The following is an 18,161-nucleotide window of genomic DNA, read 5'->3' as shown; positions in this document are numbered from 1 at the left end:
CCAAACACTGTACCCTCCAGAGATCAGGAACTGAGAAACAGAGCCGGAGCACCATTTCTAATCCATCCGAAGGAGACAGGCACAGTACATTTACATGCATGTTTTATCTTTCATTGTGGTACGCACATTTTATAAGGGGGGCTCATTTGCTTAAATAAACTTTTTGAAAACAGTACTATACTATCAGAGTTTATTCCTTTATATGTACACGGGCAAGATCTTAACCAGCAGAGTGGTGGAGTGTGCGGGACCAATGTCAAAGGCTGATTGTGTATCCAATGCGGTTTTTTATCCTCGGTTTGGTGAGTGCATTCCCATTAGGGGATAGTATCCCCCCACGCGGTGAAAATTCAACTCCCTTGGTGATAAGGAACACATGATATTGAAGACACCTTTCACAGCTTTTGTTCATTTGCACCATTATTGCACACCTATGGCTTCATAGTATCTAATCAGAAGTCACGTTTTGATTGAGCGCTGCTACAGTTCACATCGAATTGTCTGGACTTTTAGTCTTTATATTCATTCACGTCTACTGTTTTTCTATAAAAAATTAAATCCGTCTGAAAGGAATTATGATGTTGGGGACCGGGAACTGCTTGCTATTAAGGTGGCGCTCGAAGAATGGCGCTACCTCCTGGAAGGGGCCTCGCATCCAATCCTCATCTTCACGGATCACAAAAACCTGGAATATTTGAGAACAGCTAAACGATTAAGACCTCGGCAAGCTAGATGGGCACTATTTTTCTCTCGATTCATGTTTCATATCACCTTCCGCCCGGGCTCTAAGAACGGTAAGCCAGATGCCTTGTCCCGTATGTTTAACGATCCGGTGAGTTCTGCAGAACCTGATACCATCCTCCCGGCGAAGAGCTTTTTAATTCTGCAAACAGACTTAATTTCTCAGATGAAGACGAGTGTGCTGAACCAACCACCTCCGCAGGACATTGGGCCTTCAGTTAAAGAATGGTCTTTTTCTCCATGGAGAACAGATCTTTGTTCCGGAACAATTCAGGATTGCCATTTTTGGACGTTGCCACGATCACCCTCTAGCCGGACACTATGGAATTCGCAAAACTGCTGATTTAGTTGCCCGCTCTTTCTGGTGGCCAGAGTTGGTACAGGACTGCAAGAAGTATGTAAATTCCTGTATCACTTGTCTGCAAAACAAGACAGATAGAGCCAAGACTTGGGGTCTTCTGGAGCCTCTCCCTGTACCCAATAAACCATGGAGTATGATCTCCATGGATTTTATTGTAGAACTTCCCCCATCTGAGGACTTTAATACCATCTTTGTCGTGGTAGATCGCCTCACCAAGATGGCTCATTTTGTACCCTTGCAAGGCACTCCGTCTGCTACTGAAACTGCCACAGCCTTTATCAAGGAGATTGTCAGACTTCACGGTATTCCCGACAGTATTGTTTCAGACCGAGGGGTGCAATTCACCTCTAGGTTCTGGAGGGCCTTATGTGAAGCACTAAAGATTGAACTTCGTCTCTCCTCTGCTTACCACCCTCAAACCAACGGCCAGACCGAGAGGACGAATCAAACCCTCGAGCAATACTTACGGTGTTTCTCCTCCTTCGCACAAGACGATTGGTTTTCCCTCCTTCCACTTGCGGAGTTCTCTTACAATAACACCATGCACTCAGCAACGAAGCAATCTCCATTTTTCGCTAATTTTGGCTACCATCCCTCTTTTTTACCTGAACTTCCTGCGGAATCTTCTGTACCTGCTGTACAAGACCGGCTTAACTTTAACACCAATAATCAGGTACTTCAAGATGCAATTTCTAAATCCCAGGTCAGTAACAAGAAGTTCTTTGACAGGAAGAGAAGGGGCAACCTGAACCTGGAACCGGGGGATAAGGTCTTGCTGTCCACAGCTAATCTTAAGTTGAGTTGTCCTTCTAAAAAGCTGGGTCCAAAATTTTTGGGGCCTTTTCCTGTAAAACGAAAGATCAATGCAGTTGCCTTCGAATTGGCGCTACCCGAGACCTTGAGGATACACCCAGTATTCCACGTTTCTGTACTAAAACCAATCACACCGAATCCCTTTCCTAACCGGGTCTCCGAAGTTCCTCCCCCTGTGTTGATCGAGGGGAATGAGGAGTTTGAAGTGGAGGCTGTATTGGACTGTAGACGTAGAAACAACCAAACACAATTTCTTGTCAAGTGGAAAGGTTACGGCCCTGAGGAAAACTCTTGGGAACCAGCTTCAAACATACATGCCCCAAGACTGGTGCAAGCCTTTTTTCTACGTCACCCAGAAAAGAGAGACCTGAAGGGCATCCGGAGGCTGCCCTTAAGGGGGGGGCAATGTAAGAGAAGACCGTTGGTGCACGCACGTGCGCATGCGCGCACTGTTAGAATGCAACAAGCGTCTCGGAATTCCGGCGCGCATGCGCGCGTGCAAAGGATACACCAGCCACTTCAGCGCGCTTCTGCGCATGCGCGGGCGCAACGGACGGCGTGCACGCGCAAACGGCGTTCCTGACTCCTCCCGTTGGCTATTTAAAGGGGGCTCTGACAGCCTGGCGGTGCTGACTGGTCTTCAGCAAGTGCCCTGTTTGCTGACACCTGTTAATACTTTGGACCCTGATACTTACCTGATTGTATGGTTTCTGACCCCGGCTTCCCATTGGACTTCGCCTCTGCTGTTTCCCTGATTGCCTCGCCGCCCGTCTGTTGCCGAACCCGGCTTCCCTCTGACCCGACTAGTCATCCGACCGCTGCAACCCAGCAGTTCCTGCTAGTTTCCTGTTCCGTTCCTGTTAGAGAGTTGGAGTTCCTCTACACCAACTGGTTCCCTCAACCTCACCGGTGTCCTGTTACTACTGGGCCTTCCGCACCTGCAAGTCTTCACCTGCTTCCGGCCACGAGCCTATCAACACTACAGGCACTCGTGTTCCTCCTAGCCCTAACCGCCATCTGTCTCAACCTCAGAGGGGTTTGGGCTGGAGATACAAGAGGGGCTGACCTCGTCATACCAGACTCCTACCAGGTACGTGACAGCTATAAGACTCTGAAGATATGGGATGTGCAAGCATTTTAGCAGGTAGTTTCAGATCAACATTTAGTAAGCATATTGGTCTGTAATTTGAGTTGTTGGTCTTTGCCATCTTTTGCTATTACAGTATTTTAGTCTCTTACTATTTTCTAGAAAAGTGGGGTGAAGTAAATTGCAATAATATTACAATCTAATATAAAATATAACTATTGCATACATGTATTAACTTGCCTATCCCTATAAATTAGCTAGTCTATAGGAGTCAGATAAGCACAATGATATAACAAACACATCTGCTTAGTAAACAATGTTACATTTATTTCCCAAGAAAATAGGAATATACTAAACAGCAGATATCTATATACAAAAACAATCAAAGATAATTATCACATCCTCTAGAATAGACTAGAATAGACTCGTTGGCTGGTCTCCAGATGTTAAAAGAGACAGCTCTGGGCCGCATGGCCTAGGCCCAATCCAGCTTCCAGAGCAAGGTCTCAGTCAAAGGTCTGCAGCGAAAGAGAGAGCCTTGTGGCTCTGCAAAGGCCAGCATAGAAAAAAGAGCTCTCTGTTTGAAACAGCCCTTTTTACAAACTTCAGTCACACCTCACCCAAACCCCCTCCCAATTAGTGTTTCCAACCTACCAGATTGAAATTTACTGGCACGACACCTGAAATGTACTGGCATTTCACAAAAGTTCCTAAATTACATTTTTAGGTGCAAATTTCAGTATTAAGGCTACAAACAAGTACGCTAGGCAAATAGCAATGTTATTTAAGGTAGATATTAAGGTAAAAAAACATATTTTTGTTTTCGATATAATAAGGGCAAATTATTTAGTCACATCACACCCTGCCTTATCCCCCTCTGCCACCAACACCCCCTGCCTTCATCCCCCCCCTGCGGTGCCACAATCTCCCCCTGCCTCCAATCTCCCCCTGCCTCCAATCTCCCCCTGCCTCCAATCTCCCCCTGCCTCCAATCTCCCACAGGCCCCCTGCCTCCATCGTCCCCTGCCTCTATCCCCCTCTTTGGTGCCACCAACAACCACTGTCTCCATCCCCCACCCTCTGCGGTGCCAACATCCCCCTCTGCAGTGCCACCATCACCCCCTGCCACCATCACCCCCTGCCTCCAATCTCCATGTGCAATTCCAAGCCAAACCGATCTCGGCTATTTTTACTGGCACATTCCCGCAACCACGGACATTTACGAACGGGGGAAAAAAGTGCCCGTTTTTACGAACTGTCCGTAAAAATACGGACAGTTGGCAACACTGCTCCCATTGCCGACCCAACTCAGTTTTGGAGGAATCAGTGTTCCTAGGACATTCCTCCTCAACCGATTATATTACTGACCATCCTGCCGTAATTGGCCTCTGGGGGCAGTATTGCCAATATCATCTCCATGAGCCCTGGGTCGTCTTCTTGGGAATAGGAAACAGATATGTAGAAACTCCAGACATATTATATTGACTCATGTTGCCTTCCAACATGGGGATAGAATTTTCTCAATTTCCTTTAGTGTCTTTTTTAGTGTCTGTTGGGTATACTTAGGTTTCAGGTTGTAGAGTCAACCATTTAGTGGGTCTTTTATATTACAGACAGAATTTGTTGCTGACGTGACTGTTAAGGATTTGTCTAAGAATTTTACGCTTTTATCCCCATATTTATAATAGAACTTCAGAACTCAGAAAGACGATACGATGCGTATCTGAATCCAACATTTGTTTTAGTTCAGTGCAGGCCCCAGTTAATTTTAGTTTCCGAGGCTTGGTCTTGTGATTGTTTGTGTGTAGCTTCTAGTTGTGAGATTCAAGAAAGTAGGTCAAGTCTCTCTTTAGTTTGTCTTTTTTGAGTTTGGTGCCTAGTGATATAAGCCTATAATGCCTATTAATGTGCATTCATGTACTTCTTAAATACTCAAAATGTAGGTGTTTTTGGATTTTGTTTTTGGAAATAACTTGTAATGGCTGTTTTAATAGTTTTTTTTTTGAAGAATTGGATCACTAAGTAGTGTAGGGTTTGATTGCCATGTAGTGTGTTTAGTGTGGTGTTGATGGGGATCATCAGACAGGGATGCTGATGCGTAGAAGAATACGTATCGCCCTAAACTGAGGAAAAAATGTTGTTATATATATTTTTGGGGATATTTACTATAGCAAAAAGTAAAAAATATAGGGCCAGATCCACGAAGCAGTTACGCTGGCGTATCTATTGATACGCCGCGTAACTGCTAGGTTGCTCCGGCGTATCTTTGTTTTGTATCCACAAAACAAGATACGCCTGAAGCTGGGCTAGATCCAACTGGCGTACATCTTAGTACGCCGTCGGATCTAAGGTGCATATTTACGCTGGCCGCTAGGTGGCGCTTCCGTCGATTTCCACGTTGAGTATGCAAATTAGCTAAATACGCGAATCCACAAACGTACGTCCGGCCAGCGCATTTTTTTACGTCGTTTCCGTAAGGTTTTTTCCGGCGTATAGTTACCCCTGCTATATGAGGCGTACTCAATGTTAAGTAGGGACGTCGTTCCCACGTCGAATTTTGAAAATTTTACGTTGTTTGCGTAAGTCGTTCGCGAATAGGGCTTTGCGTAGAATTACGTTCACGTCGAAAGCATTGGCTTGTTGCAGGTTAATTTGGAGCATGCGCACTGGGATACCCCCACGGACGGGGCATGCGCTGTTAAAAAAAACGTCATTTACGTCGGGTCAAGACGTATTAACATAAAACACGCCCTCATCTCATCCATTTGAATTGCGCGCCCTTACGCCGACACAGATACACTACAGTACGCTGCCGTAACTTACGGCGCAAATTCTTTGTGGATATGGGAAATACGCTGTAAGTTACGGCGGCGTAGTGTATCTGAGATACACTACGCCGGACGTAAAGAAGCGCCGCGCTACGTGTATCCGGCCCATAGAATTTTTTTCAAAATTGTTGCTCTATTTTTGTTTATAGCGCAAAAAAATAAAAGCCGCAGAGGTGATCAAATACCACCAAAAGAAAGCTCTATTTGTGGGGAAAAAAGGACGTCAGTTTTGTTTGGGAGCCACGTCGCACGACCGCGCAATTGTCAGTTAAAGCGACGCAGTGCCGAATCGCAAAAAGTGGCAGCCAAATCCTCCGGGGGCTGAAGTGGTAAAAAATAAAATGTCATGCGCAGCTAAAGCGTTTGGGTTTGACTTGAATAAAAGGTGGCGCCCCCTAGGCCCCAGAGGAGTATGCTCTATTCGCACTCTTTCAGGTATATGTCTATAAGCCTTGTATGGAATAACAATCTTCTGGTGTTCACAAGTTCTTGTTATTCTTCCGGATTCCTTTAGGTCCCGACAGTCTCCTTCTTGAATATTATGAGTCACAACACTGTATACAACTATCAGCTTGTGTATGGACGTTTCATAATATGCTCACTCTAATGAGTAGCACTTAGATTGCTAGCTTTCCAGGGAAGTTATATATAGATGCATAATGACTTTAGATTCTGCACTGCCTGGTTATTGTATCTATAGCAACCGTCTGGGAACTCAGTCAAGTTCAATTCTGATACATATTTTGTTACTTTGTAACTCAGTCACAGGAGGAAGTTCATCCCGTATTCTAGTTTCATTAACCACTTAAGACCCGGGCCAAAATGCAGGTAAAGGACCCGGCCAGTATTTGCGATTCGGCACTGCGTCGCTTTAACTGACAATTGCGCGGTCGTGCGACGTGGCTCCCAAACAAAATTGACGTCCTTTTTTCCCCCACAAATAGAGCTTTCTTTTGGTGTTATTTGATCACCTCTATTTTTAGCGCAATAGCGCCTGCAAAGCGCCTCAGTGTGAAAGCAGCCTGCTTTCACACTGAGGCGCTTTGCAGGCGCTATTGCAATGCGCCCGGCAGCCGCTCCTTTCTATCCAGTGTGAAAGCCTAAGGGGTTTCACACTGGAGCGTAGCGCTGGCGGGACGCTAAAAAAAAGTCCTGCCAGCCGCATCTTTGAGGCGGGGTAGGAGCGGAAAAAATACCGCTCCTATTGCGCCCCTTCCCATTGAAAACACTGGGGTAGCGTTTCCCACCAGCCCACAAAACTCAAAGAGGCGTTTTTGCGGGTGGGTTTTAACCCTTTTCCGGACGCTAGCGTGGGTTAAAACTGCGACGCTATCGGCCAAAAATCGCGGCAAACTAATCGGTAAAACGCCACTTAAAATAGCGGCGTTTTACCACCAGAGCACCCAGCGCTTCAGTGTGAAAGCAGCCTTAGACCCCTTTCACATTGAGGGCGTATTGCAGGCAAAAAACACAAGAAACACCCCCCCCTTCTTCACACAGACCAGTACAATTAACTTGGAATGAGAAGGAACAATCCTATGGTGTGCTGGGAGTTTTCACAATGTTTGTTTAGCTCAGGCTGACGCTCTGGTAGTTCAGGGTGACACAGCTCATGGAAAGAAACAAAAGGAAAAAAGATATGGTGCAATATTGTGGGTCAAAGGGAGAACATAAATGCGGTGTTTGCAATTACACTCACGGATCCCCAGATCAAAAAACAGCTTTTTCGATGTAGCCTTTCATGCCGCTCAGTGCGGGGCGATCTCCTCATACAACAAGATGTCCGTCGATCGCGTCACTAGGCTCCTCCCCCACGCGTTGCGTCACTCGACACGTGACTTAGTCATGGGTTGCCAGGTGACTACAGCAGCTGAGCTTTTATCTGAGCTGACGGAAGGAATAGCGGAGGGGATTCCTATCACATCATTGCCGGCAAATATCAAAAGGCTGTACATACCCAATGTATACACTGATTTAGATAAAATTGGACAACTTTAATTACAATTGGTTCTTGTATGCAGCTTTACCATTTGGTTATTTTTGTTGTGCTTTTTTCCTGCTCAATTTTTAGTAGTAGCGCTGTAGTACCACTCTACATTTTTAGGTAAAAATAGAGTTTTAACGCCGACGCTATGAAAAGGGTCTAAAGATGACCCTGTTTGTGAATTTGGTTTATGAAAAAAAAAACAAATCACAAAAAATACACTAGATTACGCACAGTTGTGTGGCATTAATGGTCACACATTTTTTTTTTTTTAGTTTCCTAATCACGTCTTCTTGGTTCTGACCAGAAATATACTGTATGTAGTACATCAGGATGAATTCTGCATGCTGCCATTTATACACATTTCTGAAGTCACAATGTCACCCTTATGTCCCGGCTTCGATGTTTGTAGAAAAGCAGAACGCGCTGTTACCTTGCCAAAGCTTCCCTTGCCAATTGCCCGAAGAATCTGAAAATGATCCAAGTTCACTGCAAGGAGAAGAAAATCTGTATTAATAAACTGTAAACTCTTCTGGAATGGATTTCATGCCACAGCATTTTGTTTTGTTACAAGCATTAATAGTTTACAGCGTCTTAAAGACGAACTTCAGTCATTTTTTCATCTTTCCATCTATTAAATCTTCTGCCCTTGTTGTTGTTTTAAAGGGGTAGTAAAGGTACAATTTGTTTTTCCTAAATAGCTTCCTTTACCTTAGTGCAGTCCTCCTTCACTTACCTCATCCTTCCATTTTTGCTTTTAAATGTCCTTATTTCTTCTGAGAAATCCTCACTTCCTGTTCTTCTGTCTGTAACTCCACACAGTAATGCAAGGCTTTCTCCCTGGTGTGGAGAAAGCCTCCTGAGGGGGGAGGGGGCGAGCAGGAGTGTCAGGACGCCCACTAACACACAGCTCCTTTCTCTATCTGCAACGTAGAGAGCGTCCTGACTCCCCTGTAGTCTTGAGAGGAATCACGTCGAGAAAAACTTTGTTTTTTTCCATGACATGAATAATGGTCGTGTGTACGCGGCATTACTCTACTGAATAATTGTACAGTGGGGATCGAATGTTTGGGCACCCCAGGTAAAAAATTGTATTAACCGGTTAAGCCCCGGACCTTTAGGCAGCTAAATGCCCAGGCCAAGTTTTGCGATTCGGCACTGCGTTGCTTTAACAGACAATTGCGCGGTCGTGCGATGTAGCTCCCAATCAAAATTGGCGTCCTTTTTCCCCCACAAATAGAGCTTTCTTTTGGTGGTATTTGATCACCTCTGCGGTTTTTATTTTTTGCGCTATAAACAAAAATAGAGCGACAATTTTGAAAAAAATTCAATATTCTTTACTTTTTGCTGTAATAATTATCCCCCAAAAACATATATAATTTTTTTTTTCCCTCAGTTTAGGCCGATACGTATTCTTCTACCTATTTTTGGTAAAAAAAATCGCAATAAGTGTTTATCGATTGGTTTGCGCAAAATTTATAGCGTTTATAAAATAGGGGATATTTTTATTGCATTTTTATAAAAAAATATTTTTTTACTACTAATGGCGGCGATCAGCGATTTTTTTTAGTGACTGCGACATTATGACGGACACTTCGGACAATTTTGACACATTTTTGGGATCATTGTCATTTTCACAGCAAAAAATGCATTTAAAATGCATTCTTTATTGTGAAAATGACAGTTGCAGTTTGGGAGTTAACCACGGGGGGCGCTGAAGTTGTTAGGCTTCACCTAGTGTGTGTTTACAACTGTAGGGGGGTGTGGCTGTAGGTCTGATGTCATCGATTGTGTCTCCCCTATAAAGGGGATGACACGATCGATGCGCCGCCACAGTGAAGCACGGGGAAGCCGTGTTTACATACGGCTCTCCCCGTTCTTTAGCTCCGGGGAGCGATCGCGAGGGGGCGGCTAGAAACTAATAGCCGCGCCCTCGTCCCGGATCGCTCCCCGCGGGTTTCCGACCGCCGCATGTACCGGGGGGGGGGGTCCCGATCGGACGCCGACCCACGGAAAGGCGGGGACGTACATGTACGCCCATATGCCTGTACGTGCCATTCTGTGGACGTACATGTACATGCGGCGGTCGGCAACCGGTTAATGTGCATAACGAAGTCAAGTAAAGGTGGAAAAATCTCCAAAAGGCATCAAATTACAGATTAGACATTCTTATAATATGTCAAAAAAAGTTAGATATTTTTTTTTACATCATTTACACTTTCAAAATTACAGAAAACAAAAAAATGACGTCTGCAAAAGTTTGGGCACCCTGCAGAGTTAATATCTTGTACTGCCCCCTTTGGCAAGTATCAAAGCTTGTAAACGCTTTTTGTAGCCAGCCAAGAGTCTTTCAATTCTTGTTTGAGGTATCTTTGCCCATTCTTCCTTACAAAAGTCTTCCAGTTCTTTGAGATTTCTGGGCTGTCTGTCACGCACTGCTCTTTTAAGGTCTATCCATAGATTGTCAATTATGTTGAGGTCAGGAGATTGTGAAGGCCATGGCTAAACCTTCAGTTTACGCCTCTTGATGTAATCCCCCGTGGATTTTGAGGTGTGTTTAGGATCATTATCCATTTGTAGAAGCCATCCTCTCTTAACTTCAGCTTTTTCACAGATGGCATCAAGTTACCATCCAAAATTTGCTGAAATTTTATTGAATCTATTTTTCCTTCTACTCGTGAAATGTTCCCTGTGCCACTGGCTGCAATACAACCCCAAAGCATGATTGATCCACCCCCATGCTTCACAGTTGGACAGAGGTTCTTTTCATTAAATTCTGTGCCCTTTCTTCTCCAAACGTACCTTTGCTCATTCCGGACAAAAAGTTCTATTTTATCCTCATCGGTCCACAGAACTTGTTTCCAAAATGCATCAGGCGTGTCTATATGTTCATTTGCAAAGTTCAAACGCTGATTTTTGTGGTGAGGACGTAGAAGAGGTTTTCTTCTGATGACTCTTCCATGAAGACCATATTTGTACAAGTATCTCTTTATAGTGGAATAGTGTACCACAACTCCAGTGTCTGCCAGATCTTTCTGGAGGGATCGTGCCGTCAAACGTGGGTTTTGAATTGCTTTTCTCACAATCCTGCAAGCTGTTCTGTCTGATATTTTTCTTGGTCTTCCAGATCTTGCTTTAACTTCCACTGTTCCTGATGACTGCCATTTCTTAATTACATTCCAAACAGAGGATATTGACATCTGAAAACGCTTTGCTATCTTCTTATAGCCTTCTCCAGCTTTGTGAGCGTCAACTATTTTCACTTTCAGTTTTCTAGACAACTGCCTAGAAGAACCCATGGTGCTGATTGTTGGGGCAAGGTCAGATGAGTCTGGGCATTTAACACCTTTGAGATTGACATCACCTAGTCTTCCCAGACGATGATTGAGAACAATTCATGACACTGGCAGGTCTCAGCTTTGCAAAGGGGGCAGTGCATGCTATAAATTCTGCAGGGTGCCCAAACTTTTGCAGACGCCATTTTTTTGCTTTCTGTAATTTTGAAAGTGTAAATGATGGAAATATAATCTAACTTTTTTTTTTTACATATTATAAGAATGTCGAATCTGTAATTTGATGCCTTTTGGAGATTTTTTCATCTTTCCTTGGCTTTGTTATGCACATTAAAGGAACACTAAAGGTTCGTTTTTTATTAGATCAATTGATTGCTGTAAGCTGGAGAATTTCAAATATCACTTACCTCGTTTTTCCTTTAGACCTCCAAAATACAGTAATCCAGGTTTGAAAATGCCATTTCCTGTCTCTCCTCTTCTTGCTTTCCACCAGCATCTGAGCCAGTTTGCATGGTGGAAAGCAGAATGTGCTCACCCCCTCCCTATGACTACAGCCCTGCGTGAAGATGCTCTCTTATCCCTCACAGGCATGGAGGCTAAGCCTAATGGAAGCTGTAGTTCCCATTAGGCCGTGATGTAGCAAGAATGAATGCGCACCGCAAACCAGGAAGTCAGTGAGAATACCAATTCAGGAGTGCTGGAGGTGAATAAAACAGGTATCAAACTAGTTATAATGCAAAACATTACTTTTTACTTTATCAGCTACTGTCAGACTTTAATTTAAGAGGAAAATATTTTTGTCTTTACAACCACTTTAATACAAATTTTTTACCTGGGGTGTCCAAACTTTCCATCCCCACTGTAATGTACTGTGTGTTACTATGGATGGTAGTCAATTCTATTACCCCCATACCATCAACACACCTATTGTGATTTTCAATAAATAAAAGCTTTATATTAAATATTAAAGGGAAAAAAAAAAAGAATTCCCAATCTGCCAATGAGCTTTTGAAAATATCCCCATTACACAAAGTAAATATAAAAAAAAAGTATTATACAATAAAAAATTAAAATGTTGTTCTGTATTATCTTGGAAATTCTAAGGCCTAGAAAACACCTCACTTGTTTTGGAATGTTGTCATAGAAAATACAGTAAAACTTTGGATTGCGAGCGTAATTCGTTCCAGAAACATGTTTGTAATCCAAAGCACTTGTATATCAAAGCGAATTTCCCCATAAGAAATAATGGAAACTCAGATGATTCGTTCCACAACCATTTATTCATAAGTCCTTCAGTTTATAGTCCATATAAAAAGATTACAGCAATGTGATTGGTTGTGTAACCATAAAATGTCCATCCACAAATGGAAGCCTCCGCAAGGGGATTAGAAGCAAAATCCAGCAGGAGCTCCAGAGTATAAAAGAGAAGAGAGGAGCCTCTAAGTGTAGCAATGTTTTGCTAAATGTTGTACCTTCATTAAATGTAATAAAGATAAAAGGTCTGCAGTCACCGGTGATACACCTCCATCCCTGTATGCATATGCAGAAAAAGAGTCGCCCTTGGGACTTTAAATGAGGTGGTCACAGTTTGCCACTGAGTAACAAAAATAGTAACAGTATAGATTTTTTATTAAAATAGATGTACATACATGAATAATACAGCATGGTAGCTCAGCCAATGGATTTGCACATAATAAAAGGTAATTAAAATTGATACAAACGTTATACAATGCAGTATATACAAATGCACGCATCAGAGAACCCGACGCACGTTTCGCAAGATCATTGCTCGTTCATCAGGGGTGGATGCAGATGGAATGTATCTAAAATAGATAAAATTCATTAAATGTAACCATATTGCTACACTTGGAGGCGCCTCTCTTCTGTTTTATACTCAGTTGTGGCATGACACTACTCTTATATTAAGACGTTGCTTGTATATCAAGTCAAAAGGTATTAAAAAATGTTGCTTGTCTTGCAAATCGCTCTCAAACCAAGCTGGTTCAGAAATATTTCTAGGTTACTAAAACGCTCATTTTCTGCTGTAATCAGGAATGCCAGATGACCATATATTCCATGGGGAAGCTATGAAAAAGGAATTGCAAGTCTTCATCTCTGCAAACACAGAACACTGTACTATACCATCATCCATTCATCCATTCTATGGCTTCTTCCAACATTTCCTACAGCAGAAACCATTGTATAGAGAGAAAGGATCTGACATCTTTGTTCTCAAAACTCTAGGGACCCCTTTACAGTTCAATGCCTGTACCAGAGCCAGATTTAGTCATGATATTAAGCAGACACTATTCATAAAAGCTGGTGGGTTAACCCTTTATTTTATTTTTATTAGAAGATCCAGTAGCACTGGAGAAATCGTGCTGCAAAAGGTTGTCCTTGACCCATCCGTTTCCCAGTCTGAGTGCTACTGTTAAGCCCTGTACACACGATCCCCCGTGGGCGTGCAATCACGGCTTATCTTGCTGGATGTCATATGACGCCCAGTCAGGATAATGAAACCACTCACTAACCGTCATTTTGCTATATGGTGAGCATAAAGTGGTTAAAGGCAATACAAATCTTCCAACCTGCACCATGTGTTTTTCACCTCCATAAGATGTGCATTGATCTTGTAGTTTCATGGTATCATTTGCTTCCCTGTACGTACAGCCTATAATAGAGCAAATCTCCACATTCCTATGTCAGACGTTTCTGTTCAAACATGAGGCATGCCACTGCACTGGTTAATGCGTGTCTATAGTCTAAGAACTGAAACTTCCTGTAAAGAAACCACATTGTCAGGACCAGGGGTGTATTTAGGTTTTGTGCTGCCCTAGGCCTGGTGAAACTCGCGCACCCCCTACTTTATATATGACGCACCCCTTACTTTTTAAGACCTGTCCTGTCATTTTCATGGAATGAGAACAGAGGGACGCAGTGGGATGAGGACAGGGGGACAGGGTGGGATGAGGACAGGGGGACAGGGTGGGATGAGGACAGGGGGACAGGGTGGGATGAGGACAGGGGGACAGGGTGGGATGAGGGCTTTTTCGCCGCCCCCCGCAAAGTGCCGCCCTAGGCCTGGGTCTTGTCGGCCTAGGCCATAATACATCTCTGGTCAGGACCCGGTTCACCTGCTAGTGGCACTGTGCTTCCCAGAGCAGGAGGTTGCAGTTCCAGTGTCCACCAGCGGGTGTCTCACAGCAGCCAGCAGTCTCCAGTAATCAGTCTCCACTTGATGTTGGTTGCTGGGAGGGTATATAGGTTCTCCTATTGCACTGCACGTCAGTGTTTTGCTTTGGCTTGCCTGATAGCCTGATTTTCCTGCTGCCAGTAATCCTGATCTGTCCTAGGAACAGCAGATCTCTCTCTACTTCTTCCCTGACAGAACGGAGATCTGTCTGTTTACATTGACAGATCCCCATTCTGGCTCTCTGAGGAGCGAACACATGCGCCCCCTATAGCCCTTAAAGCGGCCGCCGTACAGCTACGGCGATTCATGCAGGGGAGCCAACCTGCCGCCATATAAAGGAGAAAGTTTGTTTTCAGCTGACAGCTGTTATCACAGAGTCGGTCCAGGCAGGGGAAAGATCGCGACCATATGATCAGGATTCACCCAGATGCTTGGGCCAGCACCTGACTCAGCCTCTCAGCAAGCCTGAGCCAGCGGCTCCTGCCCCCTCCACAGCCCAGAGAAGAACCAAGCAATCAACGGTCTTTGATCGCTCGGTTCTCAGTCTTAGAGCCAGCGGGGGAGAGATGCAGCATCGTCCACCTAGGTAAGTATAAATTCTTAAAAAAAAAGAAATCTTTAATTTCTCTTATAAAGCATATACGGTAATACATCGGATTGCGAGTAACGCGGTTTACGAGCGTTTCGCAATACGAGCTATTATTTAAAAAAAATACTGACTCGGTTTGCGAACGTTGTCTCGCAAGACGAGCAGGATTCAAGCCAATGGGGAGTGCAGTAGAATGCTTGTAATCCAAAGCACTCGTATATCAAAGCTGGTTTCCCCATAGGAGTCAATGGAAACTCAGATAATTAGTTCCACAGTGACTGCTATTGTATGCAGTACTGCATGTGGCGCAGGTGACACTCGGAGCCGCTCGGATGCACTTAGATCCGCTTGTAGACCCATTCCCGAGTATTTCTGAGCCTCTCCAAGTGTCTCCAAATGCATCTGAGTGGCTCTGAGTGTTTCAGAGTGTCTCCGGCACCCCCCCCACCTCTGGCCACATGCGTTACTGCATACAATAGCAATCACTGTGGAATGAATTATCTGAGTTTCCATTGACTCCAATGAGGAAACTCCATTTGACATACGAGTGCTTTGGATTACAAGCATTCTTCTGGAAAGAATTATGCTTGTAATCGAAGGTACCGCTGTATAGATTTGGCCAATCCTGCTGCTAAATCCAGACAGTCATATCCAGGCCCGTCGGAACACGACAGGCAAACCAAACAACTGCTTGGGGCCCCCGAGCTGGCCTGGGGCCCCAGCAGGGCGGGCCCTTGCCACACCGTTGCTTCCTCCTGTAGTCCGGTCGGCCGGGTACCATAACCGCGCGGTACAGGAGATTCAGTTTCCTGTTCCCAGCCGGACTGACAGGAAGTGCACACACTGAGTGTTCACTTCCTTTCAGTCCGGCCCGGGAACAGCAAACTGAATCTCCTGCCGCGCGGACGCCAACATATGCCGGCGTGTGGAATTCAGTCTTGTGAGGCTCTGTGGAGGATAGAGGTTAGGGTTGCCACCTCATCCCTTTAAAACAGAACACATATGAATTACACAGGTTCTGTGGCTGATTAAGGTGGTAATTAGACTCATTTGGTGCCTTACCTGCATTAAATTAGCCTCAGAACCTGTGTAATTCATATGTGTTCTGTTTTAAAGGGATGAGGTGGCAACCCTAATAGAGGTAGAGTGTCTTGTGCGGGGGTATAGCGGTATCCTGGATGGTGGGGAGAGGAGTGCTGCCCATACACGTGTATGCAGGCTAAAGATTGTAAGATATCCTAACAAATGAAGTAATGTTTTCAGCAGCAATCCCCTCCCCCTCCCAGGCCTTAACTTAATAAAATTCAGTAAGCCCCCCCACCCGCTTCTCAACTTGAAAATGTCACACATTTTTTTTCTATGCTTGGGGCCCCCAAATTCCTTCAAACGGCCCTGGTCGTATCCCACAATCCCTTGGTTTAGCTCTGGTGCAGGTGAGAGTTAAATAGTAATTAGATCTGACACAAACAAAACAAGCAGAGCAATTAACAGAGAGCTTACAACATTTGTGAAGCAACACAGAGGAAACGGCATAGGTAGGCAAAAGTGAAGATTGGTTGTTGTGTAACCCAGAGCGAGAAGTTGCCCTGTCCCTTTAGCGAATAGGGACAAGCTAGGTGAATGAATACATGGGCATTAATTATCTATGACACTACAAACTCTAACCTCAACATGCGAGCCCATCATTGCAATGTAAGGTAAACAACACAGGGACTATACTAATACATAGTTAAAAAAAATAAAAAAAACACTTGAAGGTGTACAATGCCTATAATTAATTGATATCTAGCAAGAACAGTATAATTGTGTCTGTTCTCAGCAATTTTCCATGTGTTACAACCTCCAGCACAATTCCCCGTTGGATCTATTCAGGTATATTTGTTTGTAAGACCTCAGCTGCCCTACAAACCTCATATATTGTTTTCTCTGCCGTCTGCTTTAATCGCACCAATCTTGCCTGCCTTTGTTATATGTACAGCATGGGAATCATTAAAAATTACAGAGCGTTATTAAATACATTTAAGAAGAAGTCTTCCAAACCCAACAGATGGAGAAATGTTTTACATGCTGTTTTCACAGGGAAAGTATCGCATTTCTCTAGAAAAATACAACACGTGTGGTGCCAAAATATGACAATCTTATTAGGAATACATCACAGCGAGGGTCTCTACACAACAGATATTTCTCACTCATCTGTAATCTTTAGGTTTTTACTGCAAAATGTGTGCTCTATACAGAACACCATCTCAGAGCAACTTTTATAATAAAGAAGATTAAAGTGTTTGTGAATCGGCGTATCTACTCATTTGCATATTCTACGCCGAACTTAATGGAAGCGCCACCTAGCGGCCATCGGAAATATTGCACCCTAAGATATGACGGCACAGGCCGTCGTATCTTAGGTAGGTTTAACCACTTAAGCCCCGGACCAATTTGCAGCCTAAAGACCCAAGGTGTTTTTGCAGTTCGGGACTGCGTCGCTTTAACAGACAATTGCGCGGTCGTGCGACGTGGCTCCCAAACAAAATTGGCGTCCTTTTTTCCCCACAAATAGAGCTTTCTTTTGGTGGTATTTGATCACCTCTGCGGTTTTTATTTTTTGCGCTATAAACAAAAATAGAGCGACAATTTTGAAAACAATTCAATATTTTTTACTTTTTGCTATAATAAATATCCCCCAAAAACATATATATAAAAAAAAAAATTTTCCTCAGTTTTGGCCGATACGTATTCTTCTACCTATTTTTGGTAAAAAAAAATCGCAATAAGCCTTTATCGATTGGTTTGCGCAAAATTTATAGCGTTTACAAAATAGGGGATAGTTTTATTGCATTTTTATTATTTTTTATTTTTTTACTACTAATGGCGGCGATCAGCGATTTTTTTCGTGACTGCGACATTATGGCGGACACTTCGGACAATTTTGACACATTTTTGGGACCATTGTCATTTTCACAGCAAAAAATGCATTTAAATTGCATTCTTTATTGTGAAAATGACAGTTGCAGTTTGGGAGTTAACCACAGGGGGCGCTGTAGGATTAAGTGTACACTTAGTGTGTGTTTACAACTGTAGGGGGGTGTGACTGTAGGAATGACGTCATCGATCGAGTCTCCCCTATAAAGGGGATCACTCGATCGATGCAGCGCCATAGTGAAGCACGGTGAAAGCCGTGTTTACATACGGCTCTCCCCGTTCTTCAGCTCCGGGGAGCGATCACGACGGAGCGGCTAGAAACAAATAGCCGCGCCGTCGTCCAGGATCGCTCCTCG

General features: G+C 43.9%; 1 protein-coding gene across 1 annotated transcript in view; it reads right to left on the bottom strand.

Moving 5' to 3' along the window:
* Nucleotides 1–18,161, bottom strand: part of STK32C (serine/threonine kinase 32C) — a 293,893-nt gene that overhangs the window by 135,447 nt on the left and 140,285 nt on the right. The window contains exon 2 of the mRNA XM_040361363.1: nucleotides 8,248–8,303. Coding sequence (XP_040217297.1) covers nucleotides 8,248–8,303 — 56 coding nt within the window. The remainder of the gene's footprint in view (nucleotides 1–8,247; nucleotides 8,304–18,161) is intronic.

This window comes from Rana temporaria, chromosome 8 (assembly GCF_905171775.1).
Source record: "Rana temporaria chromosome 8, aRanTem1.1, whole genome shotgun sequence".
Lineage (NCBI taxonomy): Eukaryota > Metazoa > Chordata > Amphibia > Anura > Ranidae > Rana > Rana temporaria.
This window is presented reverse-complemented; position numbering and strand designations above follow the sequence as displayed.